General features: G+C 35.9%; 1 protein-coding gene across 5 annotated transcripts in view; it reads left to right on the top strand.

The window, feature by feature from the left end:
• The window catches only part of CCSER2 (coiled-coil serine rich protein 2), a 194,829-nt gene that overhangs the window by 92,736 nt on the left and 79,876 nt on the right, over positions 1-22,217 (top strand). For 4 of the 5 annotated variants that reach the window (XM_030334531.2, XM_030334535.2, XM_030334533.2 and 1 more), the window contains exons 4-5: positions 3,685-3,775; positions 11,895-12,057. In XM_030334531.2, the coding sequence (XP_030190391.1) occupies positions 3,685-3,775; positions 11,895-12,057 (254 nt within the window). Of the gene's footprint in view, positions 1-3,684; positions 3,776-11,077; positions 11,214-11,894; positions 12,058-22,217 lie in introns of those variants that run through there. The other variant, XM_030334537.1, reaches the window with a different exon arrangement.

The following is a 22,217-nucleotide window of genomic DNA, read 5'->3' as shown; positions in this document are numbered from 1 at the left end:
GGAAAAGGATAACAGTGCTTTGGCTTATTACCATCCTGAAGTTTAAATGTATTTTTTAGCATTATAGATGGAGTCACATTACACATATGTAATCTTCTTCCCCCCACCCCATTCACATAGGAATAGATACTCACATGTGAATAGATAAATTTGTGAAACATTATATGCAATTTTTTATTGGTGAGTGTTAACTTTGGGGCATAAATATGGATGGTTTTTCCTCCCTCTCTTCCTCCCTGTAACTATTGATAACTGATTCCGCTTCCTTTCCATTAGTACCTTCTCAGAGTGATATCATAATTGTTCCATCACTTTTATATTCATTAGAGCAGGCTCATTCTTACTCTTTAAGACTAATTTTTTAAACCTTTCATTACAAAATGAAACCTACAGAGAACCCCACAAAACAAATGTAGGGTTTAGTTAAAACGTTGAACATCTTTTTGGCAGCGGTCAGTAGTGGCAGTGCTGCTTTTGCTGATTGATGTGTCTCAGCAAGGGCTGCTCTGGACTTAGAAAATGAGGTTCTGTTGCCTTTGAATCACTGCTGTGTCCTTCATTACCAGATCTGGCTGAAGGCACTCCACCTCATTTTGTTTCACATATACTCATACATATACAAACAGCCAAATGTTTTTATAGAGGATGTAATTTTTTTTTTAGTAAAATTACATAAGTCAATACTTATTGCAGAAAATGAGAAATTACAGGTACTCTAACAAAGAGAAACAGAAAGAAAAGAAAAACTCCATAACCAAAGTTTTGGTTTCCTTTCAACTTTTTTCTTTGCATACTATACAGTGGGTTTTTCCCCATAAAATGGATAATTCTGTACATGCTGTTGTAGAGACCTAGTTTTTTTTTTTTTTTTAGTTAACATCTAGGCCTTTTCAGTGGAAAAAATGTATTTTTTCATTTAAGATGAAAAACATTTTGTGTTTACACCAATACTTTGCACTTACATTTAGGAACATAGAGTTTTTATTAAATTTCCATGTTTTTTCTTTTTTATCTTTTTAAGTTTATTTATATATCTTGAGAGAGAGAGAGAGAGAGCAAGCAAGGGTGGGGCAAAAAGAGAGGGAGGGAGAATCCCAAGCACTGACATTGCGGTGCCCAGTGTGGGACTCCCAACTCACAAACCAAGAGATCATGACCTGAGCTGAAATCAAGAGTTGGATGCTTAACCAACTGAGAATCCACTTTTCAACAAACACCAATATAGCTATTTTCATTTATATCCATGTATTCATAATCATCTCAGAATAATAACACCACTACTACCAACCATAATTACTGAAATAATTTCATAATTACTGAAAATAGGTGGAGAATTTTTCCTCACTTGAAATAGTTTCTCTCTGAATGTAATACTATCAACTTGATACACCGATAGACTCATTCATTTTAATTTACTTTTGTTTTATAAGGATTCATTGAAATATTATTTGTAAGAGCAAAAGATTGGAAACAACACAGTCTGTTTTTTCCCCAATTGACATCTTTTCATGTCTATAAATACATTTACATTATTATTTTTTTTTTAATGTTTATTTTTGACAGAGAGAGAGAGACTGAGTGTGAGTGGGGGGAGGGCAGAGAGAGAGGGAGATACAGAATCCAAAGCAGCTCCCGACACTGAGCTGTCAGCACGGAGCGTGACGCTGGGCTCGAACCCATGGACCATGAGATCATGACCTGAGCGGAAGTCAGATGCTTAACCGACTGAGCCACCCAGACTCCCCTTTTCATTATTCTTTTGGAAGAAAACATAATATTCTGTTGTATAACTGTATCATACTTTGTGTTTAGCTATTTTTACATTCTTGGACGTTTCTCTTTTTTTTGCCTTTCTGAATAATGCTGCAATAGCCATACTTACACATACATTTTCTGCATTTGTCTATTGCTGGGTGATAAATTCTTAGAAAGGAAAAATTTGCCTTTTTAAAAAAGGTTTTAGCTAGGGACACCTGGGTGGCCCAGTCGGTGAACCGTCTGACTTCGGCTCAGGTTATGATCTCACAGTTCGTAGGTTAGAGGTCCCACATCGATCTCTCTGCTGTCAGCATAGAGCCCATTTTAGATCTTCTCTCTCCCTCTCTCTCCACCCTACCCCCTTTCACACAATCTCTCTCAAAATAAATAAATAAACATTTTTTAAAAAAAGGTTTTAGCTAAATTTTGACAAATTGCTTCCAGAAAGTTTATGAATCGAATCCCATCTGGAGTATTAATGAGTACTAGATTCTTTTCAATTGTGGTAAATCACCATTGGTATTAGCATTCTTTCCTACATTATATTTATTGGCTGTTTATTTTCTATTTTGTGAATTGACTATTATGGCCTTTGTCAGTTTCTTTCCATGTCCAACATTTTAATTTTTATTTATTTATTTGTTTATTTATTTTTAGTTTTTATTTTTTGACTTTTAAGAAGACTTAAATACTAAGGACAGCAGTTAGTTCATGATGGAAATAGGTTCTGTGAAATATCCCTTTTTCTGTCAAGGTTAAATAATTATCCAGAGGTGGTTTTGTTTGTTTGTTTGTTTCTACTTTTTTAGTAACAATTATTCCATTTGCTTTTAGTTCTCAGTGTATCTTGGAAGAAAGGCCAACAACACAAAATTGGAAAGATTTGGATGGAATACGTGACATAGGGAACAAATGCTAATTTTGTTTATATCATCTGTAATAAAATATACATCCCCATTCTATAAGAGCTTTTCAAGTCCATAATCTCTAAGTTATTTAAAATTCTGTAGATTTTTAATCTTTTTATTTATTTATACTAATAAAAGTTCTTACAGTATTGAATCAATTCTTGGATTGGAAGGATGTGCTAGTGGGTTACAGGTCAAACTGAGTTCCTAACTTTAAACTTTATTTCCTAAACTAGACTTCAGAATAAGAGTCCTTGAAAGCAAAACATTACTTTTCTCAGGATAGGTGATAGCTAGCAAGGTTGCACATAGAACCCAGGAGTGGTTGCTTATACCAATTTGACTGGTCCAATCCTATTAGTCTTTTATAGAAAAAGAACAAATTAAGGCAAACTGAGGAGATAGTGGTGCCAAAGGTAGTAGTAGGTGGGTTTGGCACAAGAAAGGAAACGGAATGATCATGTTGTTAAAGGCTTTCATTATTTTACATCAGTGGTCCAATTCCTAGATATAATGAAACATAACCTTGCACACCAAATATGAATAACATTTGGAAGATTCTTTACCATCTTTGATTATTCATGTTATCAGGGAAATTGGTAAAAGCACGGACTCAGGAAATAGACCTTCTGTGTTTGCATCCTGTTTTGGCTTTGTGCATTTATTTCCTGTAATTGTACTAGTCACTAAATCATAAGGTTATTTTGAAGATTAAATAAATGAATTAATATTTGTAAAGTACTTAGAACAATATCTTGCAGATAGTGAGCATTGTGTAAGTTTTAAAAAATAAATTAAAAAAATTATTGGTGGGAGGAAGAGTAAGAGAAGGATATTACAAATAGCTTCACAAGTAAACCAATTAAATCTTTTTTATTAGATTTTATTTAAAAAAATTATTTTTACAACACAAACACTGAGTAAATTCAGACTATCAGAGAGTGTTGTTTCCCAAACTGATGATGACATACATTTTTTGAGCTAGGTTATAGCATTTTTTTATTGCTTTTATTCACAGGATATTCTGAATAATCTTGAATCATGTGACCTTGAGGATGATGACCTTATGCTTGATGTGGATCTGCCTGAGGATGCACCTCTTGAAAATGGTAAGTAGGAACAATATTCAACTTCCAGAGGCATATGTAGTTGAGCTGCTTGACTTTGGCCAATTTAATATTTGTTATATACGGACTTCCTAATCCCAATGGAGGAAGACTTTTCAGACTGAGAATCATTCTTAAGTGATGTTAAATAGATTGATTAATTTGCAAATTTATTTTATTCTTTGAAACCTGATTTTGTACATCTTAGATATAATTCTGTATGATCCAATAAAATTGTATGTGTATACCATGAACTAAGTGGTAGATAGGATTTGTCCTTTTTTTCCTTGTGTACATATCTAGCTTTTTTCCCTTTAATTTCGTTTTAATTTTAAGAAGAAATACATTTAGAGAAACATATCATTTGCCTTGTGAAATAGCGGTAAAACTCATTAAGTTGGTAAATATTTTTAAAACATCAATTCTGAAAATTTTAGAAAGATTAATTGTGGGCAAATGGTGACCTTCCAGATGAATCATTCCACCTTTTTTACTCTCAAATCCACACTCTTCCTCTCTGGATCCCAACTGCTAATGTGGGGATTTAGACAATCCATATGCAAGAGAGGCCTGGGTACTCTTGCTCCCACTGACTTAATATCTTAGGATTTTCTATCTTAAGGTCTGATCTAGAATCAGAGATGAGCCTAAGAAAGCTCCTGGGGCAAGGGTTGAAATGGGAATACTCCTTCTGGATGGAGGAATGGCTCCAGAAGATCTGTGGATTCCCTGTCAGTCAACATTTGCATAGTCTCTCAGGCCTCCCAGAGGCCAGAGATGAACCAAACACGGTGGTGAAGTCCTTTTTATATGTGATGCTAGAAAAGTACAGGGATATGGTGCTATTGAGGGCACTAGGAGCTCACAGTTGTCACATTGTTCAGACTCCCCCTCCCCCCCCCCCCATGCTCCCAGGATGTTGTGTAACAATCTCAGAATTTTGGTGACTTTCAAAATAAACATTTGTTTTCCTTATTCATGGATTAGCTGGGACAGCTCAGACTGTGGGACTGAGTTCGCGTCTACTCCTTGTTTCTTCAAGACCAGGATTACCTGGAGCAGGTTGCTCTCGTGGCACATGGCAGAAGGACAACAGGCCGAGCAGAAATGTGCATGTAATATCTCTTAGGGTCTTGACAAACCATTGAAAATTATGGGGGAGAACTGAGACAATGATCCAGGAGATTTCATGTGAAGTTTTAAAGGCTTGTTGTGAGGAGTGAGTGATATACTTCCTTGGAATAAATCACATCCTAGATAATGCATTTTTTGACAGAATTTTAACAACTTTTCTTTGAAAACTTTATATCCTCTCTGAGCTAAAGGAATCAGTCTTAGATCCTCCTTCATCTTTAGAGGACAACAAAGTTATCTTCATATTAGGTAAAATTAGAATCACAGGGAAATTTAAAGTCTTTGAGATCTTGGGTTGGGGACTTGTGAAAAGTAGGAGGGAACTTCTGAGGTATAACATTTCATATTGTAGATTTTCTAGGAGATGGCAAACAGGTATTGACTGTTTTGAGCTAACGGAACACTGAAGAAACAGAATATAGGTCTAAAATATGTAGCCTTCAAAGGCACTAAACATAAAATAGTACTCCATTTGGTACTCCTAGGTATTAAGGAATGACTGTTCTCTTTATAGTTCTGAGTTCCTGGATGACTATACCCACCCACCTGAGTTTTTTTGATTGGGAAGAGGATAGGAATGTTATAAGGACTGGTATAAGGTATAAAGGAGTCTTCTAATATACTTTTGACTATTGATTTTTATTCCCTTTAGCTTCTGGGTTTTGTGGCTGTTATGCAGATTTGGGTGTATGAATTTGCATGTATGAATGGGTAACTCTGAAGCCTGGTGAGTTCAGCATCGCTAATTCTGCCAGTATCAGTGGAATTTTTACCAACAAAAAGACTGAGACCTTGTTGAGATCTTTACTTTGGGTTTGATTTTGGACACAAGCTTGCTATTACTGTATTATGAATAAGGGATCTTCTGGGATTTCAAGGAAGAGGCCATGAGGAGAATATTTATCTGGCAATTACACTTGTGTAGTAAATCATGACCTATTAGGTGTCATATGTGATAACACAGAGGAGGAAGAATGCTTGTTGGTCCAGTGTTTCTTGGATAGTTATGGGCTAGGATTTGGGACCTGAGAGGTATTGGAAATATCCACACCTGAGTTTTTTGATGACATTGAGGGAGAGATGATATAACAACAGTAGGGTTTAAGGTTGATATTGTAGTGCCTGTAGCAATAAAACATCTGCAAGATTTTCTTTTAATATTTCGAGAAAATTATCTTTTGAGTTCAAGGGTAAAACTGGAAATTGGGTACTTGATTTTCCCTTCAGAACACTTTGATTAATCACCCATTTTATTTTTCCTCTTTTATTTCTTAGGTGATGCAGGATACTTGTTTTTCCAATGCCCTGCTGTTAATAGTATCTATAAGTGTACTAAGAGACTTCTTCCTCTAGTGTTTAGTTGGCTGTGGTGGAAGCATCTAGTTGTTATATATGAAGGACATAATTTTATTCTGAGTCTTATTCTGCTTTTTTCCAGGGCTCTTTCTAAGCATTAGACGCCTGGCAATGAGGCTATACTTATCCTATTTCTGCCTTTTTTTCACAGAAAGTAAGAAGAGAGACTGGGTTATATCTCTTTCAGAAACTATCTCCAAATGCTATCTAAAGGTGTTAGTCTATTCTTGAAGTCGGCAGTGGATTTATCCTTTATTTCCTTACAGAATTGAATCAGAGCCCAATCTGTGTTCACAGAGAAGACTTTGTTGACAGCCTCTGCAAGGCCTCTTGTGACCTCTTCTGGTTTTCTGTGTACTTGATGGAGTTCAGTTACACAGTACCCCAAAATATGGCACCTTGGCATACTGAACATTTTAAGCCCAATGAGTTTGAGTAAATGGCAGAGGCAGGGAAGTCCCTCTCCCCATTTCTGCCCCTCATCCTCCTTCCCTGAAACAGGTCATAAAACCTTCATGTGAGAGGTGCTCCCCTGTACCAGAGAAAAGGCACTATTCTTAATTCTAGGGATGCCAAGAAGAATCCTAACAAATAGGACTTGCCCAAGTTTCCCCCAGTTTACTACAGTTACCTCATACTCTTTAACTGTCATATTCCTCCATGACTGTCCACTCTACATCAACACAGACCTGTTTCTTTGGGTCTGTCTTTCCTTCTGAAGCCTGCCGTGTCACATATTATATTAAATACATTTGTATGCTTTCCTTCCATTAATCTGTCTTGTCAGTTTAACTTTCAGATCCTAGGAGAGTCAATGAAAACTGTTTTCTACACAGTCATGGGTTCTTAAATCACGTGACTTTCAGATTTTTCACGCTGTGCCTTTTCCATTCTATTTTTGCAACTGGGGTTCCCTTTAATGTATGAACTAATGGGTAATAGATCTAGGAGCCCTAGATTATCAATTCTAAAACTTTTCTAAATTCTGCAAATTTCTCCCAATCTTGTTTAGACCTTAGAAAACATCCAGCCATGACTTTCAGCTTAGAGACCTGACCTGGTTTAAAATCAGCCTTATGGGGGCGCCTGGGTGGCTCAGTCGGTTAAGCGTCCGACTTCATCTCAGGTCACTATCTCGTGGTCCGTGGGTTCGAGCCCCGCGTCGGGCTCTGGGCTGATGGCCCAGAGCCTGGAGCCTGCTTCCGATTCTGTGTCTCCCTCTCTCTCTGCCCCTCCCCCGTTCATGCTCTGTCTCTCTCTGTCTCAAAAATAAATAAAACGTTAAAAAAAAAAAAATTAAAAAAAAAAAAAATAAAATCAGCCTTATGGGATTTTCCCTCTTCTGAAGGAGATTTAACTTTAAGAGGTGTTGAGCCTTTGAGGTTTCTGGCCAGCTTTAGGGTAGGGAAACAGGTCAAGGGAGAGATGGGTCAGAGGAGGAGCATAGAATGAGAGAAGAGGAATAAAATGAGAAAGGACTTTAGGTTTCAGTTGCAGTTAGGAAGGATCTAAAAGAATTGTTTTAATTGTTTTGCATTTTTATTTTACTTTCATCAAGGAATCAATTTGGATCTGACTTTCTTTTGGCAGACCACTGAGTATTTGAGACGTGCTTTTTTTTTGTTCAAAAGTGTTTCTTTTTTTTTTTTTAATTTTTTAACATTTATTTATTATTGAGAGAGAGACATAGAGTGTGAGCAGGGGAGGGGGCAGAGAGAGGGGGAGACACAGAATCCGAAGCAGGCTCCAGGCTCTGAGCTGTCAGCACAGAGCCTGACACGGGGCTCAAACTCACAAACTGTGAGATCATGACCTGAGCCGAAGTCGAATGCCCAACTGACCGAGCCACCCAGGCGCCCCCTAAAGTGTTTCTTAAATTAACCGTTCAGGTTGTATCAAAAACACAATCATGTTGCTTTATTATTTCGCTCTGGAACATCTGATGGTCACACATTGTCTACAGATTAAAGCCTAGCATTTGGCACAGTTTTGGTATAAACCCTCAGGTTTGTGACATTCCCATAGTGTATATCTTGTTCCGTGTGCTTCTGTTTTTAAACTTTTCTCTGTTGAAAAAGATGCCTTTCTAATTACTTCCTGAACCCCACTCCACCGAGTTATGGTGCCTATTAAATTGCACTTATTCCGTGTTATATTTCCTAAAAGGTATAGTCATATGAGTTCTAGAGTATTGTCCTTGATCACTTTCCAATTATCATATTTTCTTCTGGAGATTGATCTTTCTTTTTCAGTAGTAATTGTGTTTAGTAATAACAAGGTTCGTGATTTTTTTTTTTTTTACATGAGCTTTTCTTCTTTCAGATTCAGAGCTTTTCTGATCAGATTGTAAAACCTCCTGCAAAGCACATTCTTTTCTAGCCTTTGTAATGTGTAATTCTTCCTGCCATCTTCATAGCCAGTTGTTACTCACAGGTACAAATACTATTTGTGTCATCCATTATGACTTTAAGTAATCAGAGAAATAATCTAGGTTGCTTTTGGTGTTATATTTTGTTCCTTTTATAAAATCAGAAGAAATGAGTATGATGAGTAGTTGAGCTAGGCATCCCCACGTCCCATATGTTTCATTTAGCTATCTATATTAGATCCTCTTTCCCTCTCCAAAGGGTAAAGGTCCTGATGTTATCTGTCTCCTACTCACAGTAAAAGAACTAAAATCTTCTGCCTTTTACTTCTGGAGCTGGAAACCCCCTTTCACAAGGCCTTTTTTTATTTTCTAGACCTCAGTTCAGAGTTACGGTGAAATCTGGTGTGTAGGATAGTTGTGATTGCCATACTGGATTAAAATTTTTCAAAGTTGGATACCTTTCAGTTTACCTTATCATACCCTATGGTATTTCATGTTCAGAGAGATTTATTTTCTTTCTTTGGGTCCTGTTCCCTCATTGGCTATGGAAGTGGTTTTGATTTATCTCCATCTTACAATTTTGTTTGCTTTCCATTTCCTTTGCTATATTATTTCTTTCATTCTGTCAGAATCTCTAATCTTCTCTTAAGAAACCATAATATTATTATAATATTATTTCACATTATCTTCTTAGTAACATTTTAAAGCATATAAACGTATGTTTGACGAGTGCCTCAGATGGGAGTACAGTTGACCCTTGAACAACATAGGTTTGAAATGCACAGGCTCATTTATATGTGGGTTTTTTCAATAAAAATAGTACAGTACTACAAATGTGTTTATCTTCCTTATGATTTTCTTAATAACTTTCTTTTTTCGATACAGTGCAGTACTGTAAATGTATTTTTTCTAAGATTTTCTTATTTACATTTTATTTTTTCTAGCTTACTGTATTGTAAGAATACAGTATATAATACATATAATGTACAAAATACGTGTTAATTGACTGTGCTATTGGTAAGGTTTCTGATGCACCGTAGGCTGTTAGTAGTTTAGTTTTTGGGGAATCAAAAGTTATGCATGGATTTTTGACTGTGCAGGGGGTCCTGCACCTCTAACACATTGTTCAGGGGGCAGCTGTATAAGCAGGATCTTAGAGTCTTGGAGCAGTCATTTATCTGAGAATTTAGGCCCTTCTGTCTCAGTTTCTACCAATACTCTTTTATGGTTGTGGCAAATATATGTTTCCAGTGTTTATTTGCCATTGTGCCTGTGTTGAGTTCTTGTTTCAATAAAGGTTCTTTCATTTGTAGTCTGTGTGTTGAACCAAGAACCTCTTTAGTAGACATAAAAGCGGCATATCAATTTTATGCATTTTAATTTCCCACAGTATTTAACACCATCTCCTCACCTGTTTGTTTCGTTCCTTTGCTTCTTGTTACTCTGTGTGCACACTGTTGATGATATCCTAATTACATATCAGGTTCTTATTATGACAGAATTTCTTGTTTGGGGAGTAAGTGGAATTTTATCTGCCTGAATTAAGTATGAATTCAGGGCATTTAAAAATAGATACAGATTATCCCTCAGCTATATAGAATTGCTGCAACTAAAGTAACATTTTAATGCCATGTAGAAATTCTTGATGAGCTTAACTGAGTCTCAGAGTATAATACAAATGTGAACTAAAATCAGTTTTGAGCCTTTTTAGGATTATTTTTAAATTAATTTTTCCTTTCTGATCTCATTTTCTACTCCTGATTTTTTAATTATAATGGTCGCCAATGCCTTTATTGATGTAATTGTCAGGTTTTCTATAATTGAACTTAAAAAAGTAGATTGTAATTTATATCAATAAAATGACAAGAAATTGAAATAATTTCAAATGTAAGGCTTCTTTCACAAATTTTTTCTTAAAATTTTTTAAACTATAAAATATGTAGTTTTTCCCCCAAATTGATTTTTCTAACCATTATAAACAAAATTTCAAAGCCTTTTAAAAAGTTGTACAAAATTATTATGCATTTAGAAGAAATATGTTAAAGTAAATTTAGTGTGTATGAGAATTGAACATCTATACTTTATTTTAACTACTTACTTTGGAGTGGGAAAGTTTGTTTTTATCTGGTATACTGCAATGAAACACTTTCCATATTTCAAATTCAAATTTGAGTTAAGTGAAAATAATCATTTAAAGAATGAGTTTTTTAAAATTGAGGATTCCATTGATTTCTATAGCTTCTTTATGAAGTAATTCTGAGCATTCAGGATTTGAACTTTCTCATGTAATAATTTGCAGACTAGAGAAACCTTTCCAGCGCCTGGCTTGGGTTAGCATTCAGTTGTATTTTTAGTAACAGTCCTAACTCAGTAGCTATGTAACCACTGAGCGAAGATGGAGTCACAGGGCAAACTGGGCTTGCTTCCCACAGGGAGGGCTGGGAGTTGAGCAGGAAGGAAGGCCTGTTTGTCAGTGCCTTGTATGCAACTATGTCTGAGTAGGCAGCCGGCGACACAATGTCTCCGTTGTACAAAGTAACTCTTCTAGTGAGTGCTCAGATATGTGAGGAAAAAGTGTTTTGGGTAAGTGAAGGAGAAGCTTGGGGTATTTCAAGGAGATTCTTTTCGTGTTTTTTGGCATTTGGATTTCAGGGAGTGTGCTATTTGTTGCTGCAAAGAGTACTGGCTTTGTTTTCAGTGGCATTTTAGACTTTTTGAACAATCTCTACTGTAGGCAGATTGAAGTGTCTTACTTTCTAAAATTGTGAGCTAATTTAAAAAAATACTATTCATTTGTGATAAAAACTTAATTTGTGCTTCTTGAAACCAGTGAAAGTTAATTGTGGCATTCATTTTGGAGAATGAATTCTCTACTAGAAATTTACTTTGTCTGACCATTTTCATTCTGAAGTCAGAACCAGCTAGTGATAATGATGAAAAACCTCTTAAAACTGATTGCTGGTGTTTAAAATGTATAATGTTGATAACAAGGATAATATGCTTGTTTGAAAACACTGTTACTTAACTGCCTGTGATACGAAAGTTTTACAATGTACTTCAATTTGAATACTATAAAGTTTTCATCAAAAGAACTGGTTATTTTTCTTCTGGAAATCTTGATTTTGTGATTAGATAATATAAATGGCTGGTATTTTTAGAATATCATTTTTATATTCTCAGCAGCATTTAATTATCAAGTCATAAGTAGTTAACTTTTACAGAATGTGTACATGTTTATAGTGTTTTGCTTTTGAATCTATCTAGTGGAGTGTGACAATATGAACCGTTTTGACCGGTCAGACAGAAATGTTCGGCAGTCTCAGGAAGGATTTTGGAAAAGGCCACCCCAGAGGTGGAGTGGACAGGAGCATTATCATCTCAGCCATCCTGACCACTATCATCACCATGGAAAAAGTGACTTGAGCAGGTGAGTCTAATTTAGATTACATTTCCTATCTTTTGATTAATTTTGAATTATAATTTACCCCTGCCCCAAAAACTATTTTTTAATCTGGTTTTTAGAGGCACCAAAACATATTTCAAGTTATATGTGGTACTAATTGGAATAATATGTCTTAATTCTTTCATTAGCTTTACTGTATATAAAAATATTTTACTTAATGTCTGCTATTTGGACTTTGTTTGATGTTATTTTCTATTTCTCATTTGGGAATGATTAAATGTTGAAAACTTTAAGTTAATTATTTTAAAAATAATGTTTAAAGTTAGTGCCAAGTGATTTGTTACTTTTGCTTATATAATAAATTAAAACTTAAAAATTCTTCAAGTACTATTAGAAGCAGAGGAAGATACTGTACAATGCTAAAATTCTTTTTCTTTTTGAAGCATAGTATAATCTTTAATTTGATCAGAGTTTATATGTAATACGGCTTTTGTAGTCAGTCAAACCTGGGATCAAACTCTGGCCTGACACAAATTAGCTTTGTGAGTTTAGGTAATTTATTTAAACCTTCTCCACTCCAGTTTATCATCTGTAAAACAGTTAATAATACCTTTCTCTCAGTGTTCAAGGATTAGGCACAAAAGTGCTTTGAGCAGTATATGGTTTACGGTAGACACCCAGTGATGGTAGTTATTATTTTTTCTCTTTTCACTTTCCCATCTCATTCCACTAGGGATTTGAGATCATTTTGGGGTGCATTTACAATACAGATAGTAAAATTGGATGAAGAAACTATGGAAGGAAAATGTATGGCCCCATATAGTTCTTGAACAAAAAAAATTTGGCTTTAAGAAGCAGTAAAAGCTGGGACACCTGGGTGGCTCAGTCAGTTGAGCATCCGACTTCAGCTCAGGTCATGATCTCCCTCGTTGGTTTGAGCACTATGTTGGGCTCTGTGCTGATGGCTCAGAGCCTGGGGCCTGCTTCTGATTCTGTGTCTCCCTGTCTCTCTGCCCCTCCCCTGCTCACGCTCTTGTCTCTCTCTCTCCAAATAAATAAACATTAAAAAATTTAAAAAAAGAAGGCAGCAAAAGCAAAGAACATAACTTTATCCATTGCAAGATTTACAGTATACATAAGATAAAGGATGTATTTCTCCTGAATTGACTTGCTTTCATGAGACACAAACCTGAAAGAAGTTGCTTTGCATGAGTTCTTATAAGGGAAGTACCTTGTGATATAGAGGACAGGTCTCAGACAGCTTCCCAAAGTAAAAGTAATGACAAATTCCTTAAGTCCCTTTCTTACTTATGTTCTTCATCGTAAGCTACAAATAAGTCTAGACCAAGTGAGAAAAGAGAGTTCTTCAGTGGGTCATGAAATAATGAAGTTTAACCAAAGATTCTTCTGTTGGTATGATTAAATGCAAGGATAAAATTTAGAAGATCTAGAAGAATGCATGGAGTATGTATCTTTCCAGGCATTATTTTGGCTGTTGTTTCTTATAGCTAGGCTTTTGATAAGGAATGGACATTGGAGAGTTATTATTGTCAGGCAAGAATATGATGTAAAGACAGTCATGGTTGGTAAGATTATGCTTCCCTCATCTTTGATGGTTCGTTTATAAGAAGGTAAAGTTAAGGCCAACTTATGAAAATTTAGAAGCCTAACTAAAATGTGAACCATTGCTTATACTTCTGATAAGATTTATTCATCCCTTTAATAAATATTCATCGAGAACCTATGTTGAATTCTGTGCTAAATTCTCAAGCTGGAGGATGAATTTGGAGAGAGTGTGAGAGGTGATAGCTGTGGATTGGTAATGGCTTCTTGGAACATTGTTTTGGGGATGGTAAAAACCATTATGCAGTACATGAGCTTAGTTGGAGTCATTGCAGTTAGTTATTGGTTAGGTAGAAGGTTCATGTGCCTCCTCCATCCCATACAAAGTTTAGTTAGTAAAAACTTCTTAGATGTTGAGTCTGTGGGAGAGACAGGTATGTAGGCAGTTATAATATTTGTCTTTGTTACAATATAATAGTATTTGTGCAGTACAAGGATGATGGTTGTTTTAAGAAAGTGATTTATATAGGATTCCAGAAGCATGTAGCAACTGGTTTTTGTCTAGGGTAGTTGTGTGTAAAAGGAAGTTACTATTGAACTGGTAATATTGATTATAGAGATTGCAGAGGAGTGGTTTCTATAGGAGAAAGATGAGTGTTCAGATGGAAAAAATAGCATGTGTAAAACCATGTGTGAGTAATGTGGCATTTTCAGAGAACTACTATGAGTTTGTTTCTAGGTCATTTGTAGGAATGGATAGATGTGATCTCTAACTCTAAAGGCAAAATTCTTTATTTTAAGGTAAAAGATGGCAAATTTTATCTTGAAATGGGATTATTAATCAGACTGTCCCAAATGGAATGAATTACCTGGATGGAAGTAGTAATCTGTGTCCCTGGAAATGATCAAACTGAGGCTGATTAGTCATCTTTCAGAAAAGATATCGTTTTCCAAAAACAGTATTCCTGGATATTAATAGGCATAGAAAAGCGATTCTCTGATCAAATGAGTAGGAAATGAATAAAGTTTTTTAAAAAATAGTTTGCTCCACAGCGCCTTAAATATATAAATACAGTACTATGATTTTGCAAAATGTGGTAAAAGAATATGTAGCCATTTCCCAAAACATATGACCACAGATCCCTTTTATACAGTGTATTTAGAGGGAGTAGTGATTTGTGGATCATCCACACTGGTGATTCTCAGGGAGGAGAGAGAAATGCACCATATTCTTGGGGGTTGCTAATTTGACTCATTTAGCACAGAACTTCCCAAGAAGTGGGCACCCTAGTTTGTCATAAATAGTTATAGTTTATTGATCCCTCCAGGTTTTAGAGTGGCTGTGTGGGTTTGGAACATCTAGATCCCCTAGAGCTCATTAGGAGATGGGTGGTAAAGAGAGAAACCTCACTCAAGACAAGCCTGACTCTCCAGCATATCTTAAAACTATTATTTTCTCTCTATGCCTTGATTTGAAAAAGTTTGGATGTACCTAACCCCAGGGCCTTTTTAACATTACATGTGTAAAAGTGTCTCTACCATTCCATAACTTCTTGAGGATTCCTTTTCCTGTCTGTCCTTTAATTCTCCTCATTGTCTTTTTTTTTTTTAAATTATGCCTTAATCTGTTTTACAGGGGACTGTAATTATAGGAATTGTCTTATCTGCAATTCAGTGGTTCAGAACCACTGACCAGTTTCCTTTAGGTTTTTTGTTTTTTTTTTCATAATACTATGCTCTCCTCTCCTTATCAGGCCTAAGCTTTCACTACTGTTTCTCCCCAACCTCCTTCTTTGCCTACACCTTCCACTATGCTATATGGAATTCTTTCACATCCTAACCAACTCACATTCTTGACCTCTTTGCTCACATTCTGATTGTAACTTAAATCTAACTCTTTCCTAAATGTACTAATTCCCTAGTAGTGTTTTTATATGAAGGATTCTTATTTTCCAGTCACTCTAGTACTTTACTGTTTAGAAGTGGGGTCTTTGTCTTCACTCCTCATTTGTTTCTAAATAAAGTATTCTTCACTGTTATTACTTTGAGACTTAGAGCATTTGGCTGTATCAACCCCTCCTTATTGGTCCCTTCCCCTGCCTCACAAAATCTTGGCCATTGGCTCATTTTCCCTCTTCATTGTAAACTTTGCTACAATCCTGACTGTCTCCAGTGTTCATGTATATGGTTCATATAACCCCCTGAACCCTTAGTTCCTTAGGATTCTCTCTGTATAAGATCATGTCATCAGAGATAGATATTTTTCTTTCCATCTAGGTACTTTTTTTTTTTCCTCCTGCATAATTTCTATGGCTAGAACCTACAATGCAGTGTTGAATAGGACTGGTGAGAGCAAACATTTGTGCCTTTCTAATATTAAGGATAAAGCATTCAGCCTTTCACTGTTATGTATGATGTTAGCTCTGCTTTTTCACAGTCTTTATCAGGTTGAGGAACTTCTAATCATATTTTGTTGAGTGTTTTTATCATGAAAGGGTGTTAGATTTTGTCAAATACTATTTCTGTGAGTATTGAGATAATTTTTTGGCCCTCATTCTCTTAATGTGGTGTATGACATTGACTGATTTACATATGTTGAACCAACTTTACCTTTCTTGGATAAATCCTACTTGGTCATGGTATGTAATCATTTTATGTGTTGCTAGATTCAGTTTGCTAGTATTGCGTTGAAGATTTTTGTGTGTATATTCATAATAAATATCAGTCTATAGTTTCTTTCTTTCTTTCTTTCTTTTTTTTAAATGTCTTTGTCTGGTTTTGGTATTATGGTCACATAGATTGAAAAGGGAAGTGTTTCTTTAATTTCTATTTTTGGAAGAACTTGTAGGATTCACCAGTGCAGTTATTTGGGCTTGGGCTCTTCTCTTCTCTTCTTTCTTTTTTATTATTTATTTTTAAATTTACATCTAAATTAGTTAACATATACTGCAATAATGATTTCAGGCATAGAATCCAGTGATTCATCCCCTACATATGACACCCAGTGCTCATCCCAAAAAGTGTCCTCCTTAATGCCCCTTGCTTATTTAGCCCATGCCCCCACCTGCAACCCCTCCAGCAGCTCTCAGTTTGTTTTCTATATTGAAGAGTCTTTTATGTTTTGTCCCCCTCCCTGTTTTTATATTATTTTTGTTTCCCTTCCCCTATGTTCATCTGTTTTTTATCTTAAATTCCACATATTAGTGAAATCATATGATATTTGTCTTTCTCTGACAAATTTTGCTTAGCATAATATACTCAGGTTCCATCCATGTTGTTGCAAATGCCAAGATTTCATTCTTTTGATCTCCAAGTAATATTTCAGTGTGTGTGTGTGTGTGTATATATGTGTGTGTGTGTGTGTGCGCACGCGTGCATGTGTGTGTGTGTGCGTGCATGTGTGTGTGTGTATACGACATCTTTATTCATTCATCTGTTGATGGACATTTGGGCTCTTTCCATACTTTGGTTGTTGTCAATAGCACTGCTATAAATATTGAGGTGCATGTGTGCCTTTGAAACAACACACCTGTATCCTTTGGATATGTACCTAGTAGGGCAATTGCTGGGTTGTAGGGTAATTCTATTTTTAATTTTTTGAAGAACCTCCATACTGTTTTCCAGAGTGGCTGCACCAGTATTTATTCCCACAAGCAGTGCAAAAGGGTTCCTCTTTCTCTGAGTCCTCGCCAACATCTTGTTGCCTGAGTTGTTAATTTTAGCCATTTGACTGGTGTGAGGTGGTATTTCATTGTGGTTTTGATTTGTATTTTGGGCTTGGGATTTTCTTTGTGGAAGGTTTTTGACTACTAATTTAATTTCTATAGATGTTCTGTAGACATCTATTGAATTTTGTTAGTATGTAGTATTCAAGTCTTCTATTTCTTTGCTGACTTTTTCTTCTGTCCATTAATAAGGAGGAAGTAATTAAAGTCCAACTTGAATTTATCTTGTAGGGAAGGTCTAATAGCAACACATTTTCTCAGTTTTTGTTTATATGATGATGTTTTAATTTCTCCTGAATTTTGAAGGCTAATTTTGCTGGATATAGAATTCTTGGTTGATAATCTTTTAACATTTTGACTCTCATGCTTTCTGATCAAAAATCAGCTGTTAATCTTACTGAGCTTGTCTTCTACATGATGAATCCTATTTTTATTTTTCTTGCTTTGTTTAGGATTCTCACTTTTTTTCTTTTTTTTTCTAGTTTTTGACAGTTTATGATGTGTCTCTTTATTATATTTTGGAGTTTGTCAAGCTAATGATTAGAAGCATTTTTTTTTAATGCCCTGAACCATTAAGTATCCCAGCCTTTTACAACAGTGTGTGTGTGTGTGTGTGTGTGTGTGTGGATGCTTTCAACAACCTGGTAAGCAGTTTGTAGCTCTGCTTTAACCTTCATTTCCTTCTTTTTGCTCAGAGACTCAAGGAGAGCCAAAGATGAGAGGTTAAGTTCTTCTCAGGTATTTCCTTGGCATGCACAGAGCCCTACACAGGTGTATGGCCTTCTCTATGTCCAAGAATATGTTGGGGGTATTTCAGAGCCTCCTGTGGACATCTCATTCCTCAGGTTTTTCTTTAAAGTTTTTTTGATCATTGCCATTTCAGGCAGGTTGAAATTTTAAGCAGTGGCATGGATTTTTTTCAACAAATGTATTAGAGATAAGGCTGTTCCCACTGAGAGTCTCCAAATTAGTTCAAATGAAACAACAGCTGAGAATGAGCCTTTTCTAGGAGGGTGTTAGGTCAAATAGTAACTATTTTCTGGAAATGGTGCTTTTGAAAGAATTCCAAACCCAGTTTACCACCCACTTCTTCCTCCCAGTGATTGCTGAATTTCACTGCTATTATGCTTGTAAGGCTCTTATTTTCCAAGCTACCACAGAACTGGGCAGATAGGCATAGTAATAGAATAAATTAAAATGCCACAGGCTTGTTCTTACCAAGATTCAACTGGGTTTTTTTTTTCTTTTCTTTTTTAAATAAGTGCTCCTTGGTTGTGGCAAGCATTTCTATATTACTGGAAAAGTTGATTTTAACCAATTTGCCAGTGTTCTCAGTGCTTTTATGGAGGAGTGGAGTTTTTGGAGATATTTATTCTGCCATTCTGCACATATTTCCTTCTGTCTTTTAATTAATAGACTTCATTTTTTAGAGAAGCATTAGGTTTAGAAATATTGAGCAGAAAGCACAGAGAGTTTTCATTTACTCCCTCACCTTCTTTTATACAATTTGCTTTATTATTAACATCTTGCATTAATTGTTAAAGTTCATGAATCGATATTGATATACTAACTAAAATCCATAGTTTACATTAGGGTTCACTCTTTGTATACATTCTATGACCTTTGACAAATGCATAATGATATGTATCTACCATTATCTTATCATACAGAATAATTCACTTTACTTAAATTCTCATGTTCTCTGTGTATTATCCCTTTCTTCTCCACCCACCCCCACCAAGGCAAACACTGATCTTTTTACTGTCTCCATAGCTTTGCCTTTTCCAGAATGCCATATAGTTGTATGTAGTGTTTTCAGATTGGTTTCTTTCACTCAGCAATATCCATTTACATTTCCTCCATGCCTTTTCATGGCTTGATAGCTCGTTTCTTTTTATCACTAAATAATAGTCCATTGTTTGGATGTACTACAGTTGTTTATCCATTCATTTCCTGAAAGATATCTTGATTGCTTCCAAAATTTGGCAACTACGAATAAAGCTGCTCTAACCATTTACATGTGTAAGTTTTGAACTCATTTTGGTAAATATCAAGCATGTTTGCTGAATTATATAGTAAGATATTTAGGTTAGTAAGAAACTGCCAAATTGGCTGTACATTTTGCGTTTTCTCCAGCGGTGAGTGAAAGCTCCTGTTCGTTACACATCCTCACCAGCATTTGGTGTTGTTTTGGATTTTAACCATTCTAATAACCATTTGCAGTTGCCAAATGATATATAATGTTGAACATTTGTTCACAAGTTATTTGCCATTTGTATATCTTCAGTGAGATGTCTGTTTAGAACTTTACTCATTAAAAACATTTTTTTTTAACATTTAATAATTTTTAAGAGAGAGAGAGAGAGAGAGCCAGCATGAGTGGGGGAGGGGCAGAAAGAGAGGGAGACACAAAATCTGAAGCAGGCTCTAGGCTCTGAGCTGTCAGCACAGAGCCCGATGCAGGGTTCGAACTCATGAACTCACATCGATCATGATGTGAGCCCAAGTCCGACACTCAACCGAGTAAGCCACCCCAGGTACTCCACTTTTGCTCATTTTTAAATTTGGTTGTTTGTTTTCTTGTTGAATTTTAAGAGTTCTTTGCATATTTTAGATATCAGTTCTTTGTCAGATATTTTACAAATATTTTGTCCCAGTCTGTGACTTGCCTTTTCAGTCTCCTAATGGTGATTTTCAAAGAACAGGTGTTTTAAATTTTATGCAGTCCGGTTTATAATTGTTCTTTCATGATTGTATTTTTTGTGTTGTTTCTAAGAAGGTAGAAACTCAACATCACCTGAAGTTTCTTCCTTATTATCTTGTGGTTTTACATTTCATATTTAGGTCTTTGGTACATGTTGAATTAATTTTTGTGAACAGTGTGAAAGGTAATTTTTTTTGCATATGGATATCTAGTTTTTCTAGTATCTCGTTGAAAAGACTATCTAGTATCCTTTGTTTTTGTTTTTTGGGGGGTTTTTCGCTAGGTTTTCTTTCTTTTCTTTTTTCTTTTCTTTTTTTTTAGTATAATTAGCAATGTTATTATTAGTTTCAGGTGTAAAACATATTGATACAACATTTTTTTATTTTTATTATTATTTTTTTCAATATATGAAGTTTATTGTCAAATTGGTTTCCATACAACACCCAGTGCTCATCCCAAAAGGTGCCCTCCTCAATACCCATCACCCACCCTCTCCTCCCTCCCACCACCCATCAACCCTCAGTTTGTTCTCAGTTTTTAAGAGTCTCTTATGCTTTGGCTCTCTTCCACTCTAACCTCTTTTTTTTTTTTTTTTTCTTCCCCTCCCCCATGGGTTTCTGTTAAGTTTCTCAGGATCCACATAAGAGTGAAACCATATGGTATGTGTCTTTCTCTGTATGGCTTATTTCACTTAGCATCACACTCTCCAGTTCCATCCACGTTGCTACAAAGGGCCATATTTCATTCTTTCTCATTGCCACGTAGTACTCCATTGTGTATATAAACCACAATTTCTTTATCCATCAGTCAGTTGATGGACATTTCGGCTCTTTCCATAATTTGGCTATTGTTGAGAGTGCTGCTATAAACATTGGGGTACAAGTGCCCCTATGCATCAGTACTCCTGTATCCCTTGGGTAAATTCCTAGCAGTGCTATTGCTGGGTCATAGGGTAGGTCTATTTTTAATTTTCTGAGGAACCTCCACACTGTTTTCCAGAGTGGCTGCACCAATTTGCATTCCCACCAACAGTACAAGAGGGTTCCCGTTTCTCCACATCCTCTCCAGCATCTATAGTCTCCTGATCTGTTCATTTTGGCCACTCTGACTGGCGTGAGGTGATATCTGAGTGTGGTTTTGATTTGTATTTCCCTGATGAGGAGCTACGTTGAGCATCTTTTCATGTGCCTGTTGGCCATCCGGATGTCTTCTTTAGAGAAGTGTCTGTTCATGTTTTCTGCCCATTTCTTCACTAGATTATTTGTTTTTGGGTGTGGAGTTTGGTGAGCTCTTTATAGATTTTGGATACTAGCCCTTTATCTGATATGTCATTTGCAAATATCTTTTCCCATTCCGTTGGTTGCCTTTTAGTTTTGTTGGTTGTTTCCTTTGCTGTGCAGAAGCTTTTTATCTTCATAAGGTCCCAATAGTTCATTTTTGCTTTTAATTCCCTTGCCTTTGGGGATGTGTCAAGTAATAAATTGCTACGGCTGAGGTCAGAGAGGTCTTTTCCTGCTTTCTCCTCTAGGGTTTTGATGGTTTCCTGTCTCACATTCAGGTCCTTTATCCATTTTGAGTTTATTTTTGTGAATGGTGTGAGAAAGTGGTCTAGTTTCAATCTTCTGCATGTTGCTGTCCAGTTCTCCCAGCACCATTTGTTAAAGAGACTGTCTTTTTTCCATTGGATATTCTTTCCTGCTTTGTCAAAGATTAGTTGGCCATACGTTTGTGGGTCTAATTCTGGGCTTTCTATTCTATTCCATTGGTCTATGTGTCTGTTTTTGTGCCAATACCATGCTGTCTTGATGATTACAGCTTTGTAGTAGAGGCTAAAGTCTGGTATTGTGATGCCTCCTGCTTTGGTCTTCTTCTTCAAAATTACTTTGGCTATTTGGGGTCTTTTGTGGTTCCATATGAATTTTAGGATTGCTTGATAGAACATTTTTATACATTACTCAGTACTCATCATTGTGAATAGAGTCCCCATCTGTCACCAAAGCTTCATTACAGTATTATTGACTATATTCCTTGTGCTATACTTTTCATCTCTGTGACTTACTTATTTTATAACTGGAAGTTTGTACCTGTTAATACTCTTCATTCATTCTCCCATCCCCCAACCTGGGTCCCCCTGGCAACCATTCATTTGTTCTCTGTATTTAAGAGTCTTTTTGTTTCTTTGTTTGTTTCTT

The sequence above is a fragment of the Lynx canadensis genome, chromosome D2 (assembly GCF_007474595.2).
Source record: "Lynx canadensis isolate LIC74 chromosome D2, mLynCan4.pri.v2, whole genome shotgun sequence".
Classification (NCBI taxonomy): Eukaryota; Metazoa; Chordata; class Mammalia; order Carnivora; family Felidae; genus Lynx; species Lynx canadensis.
This window is presented reverse-complemented; position numbering and strand designations above follow the sequence as displayed.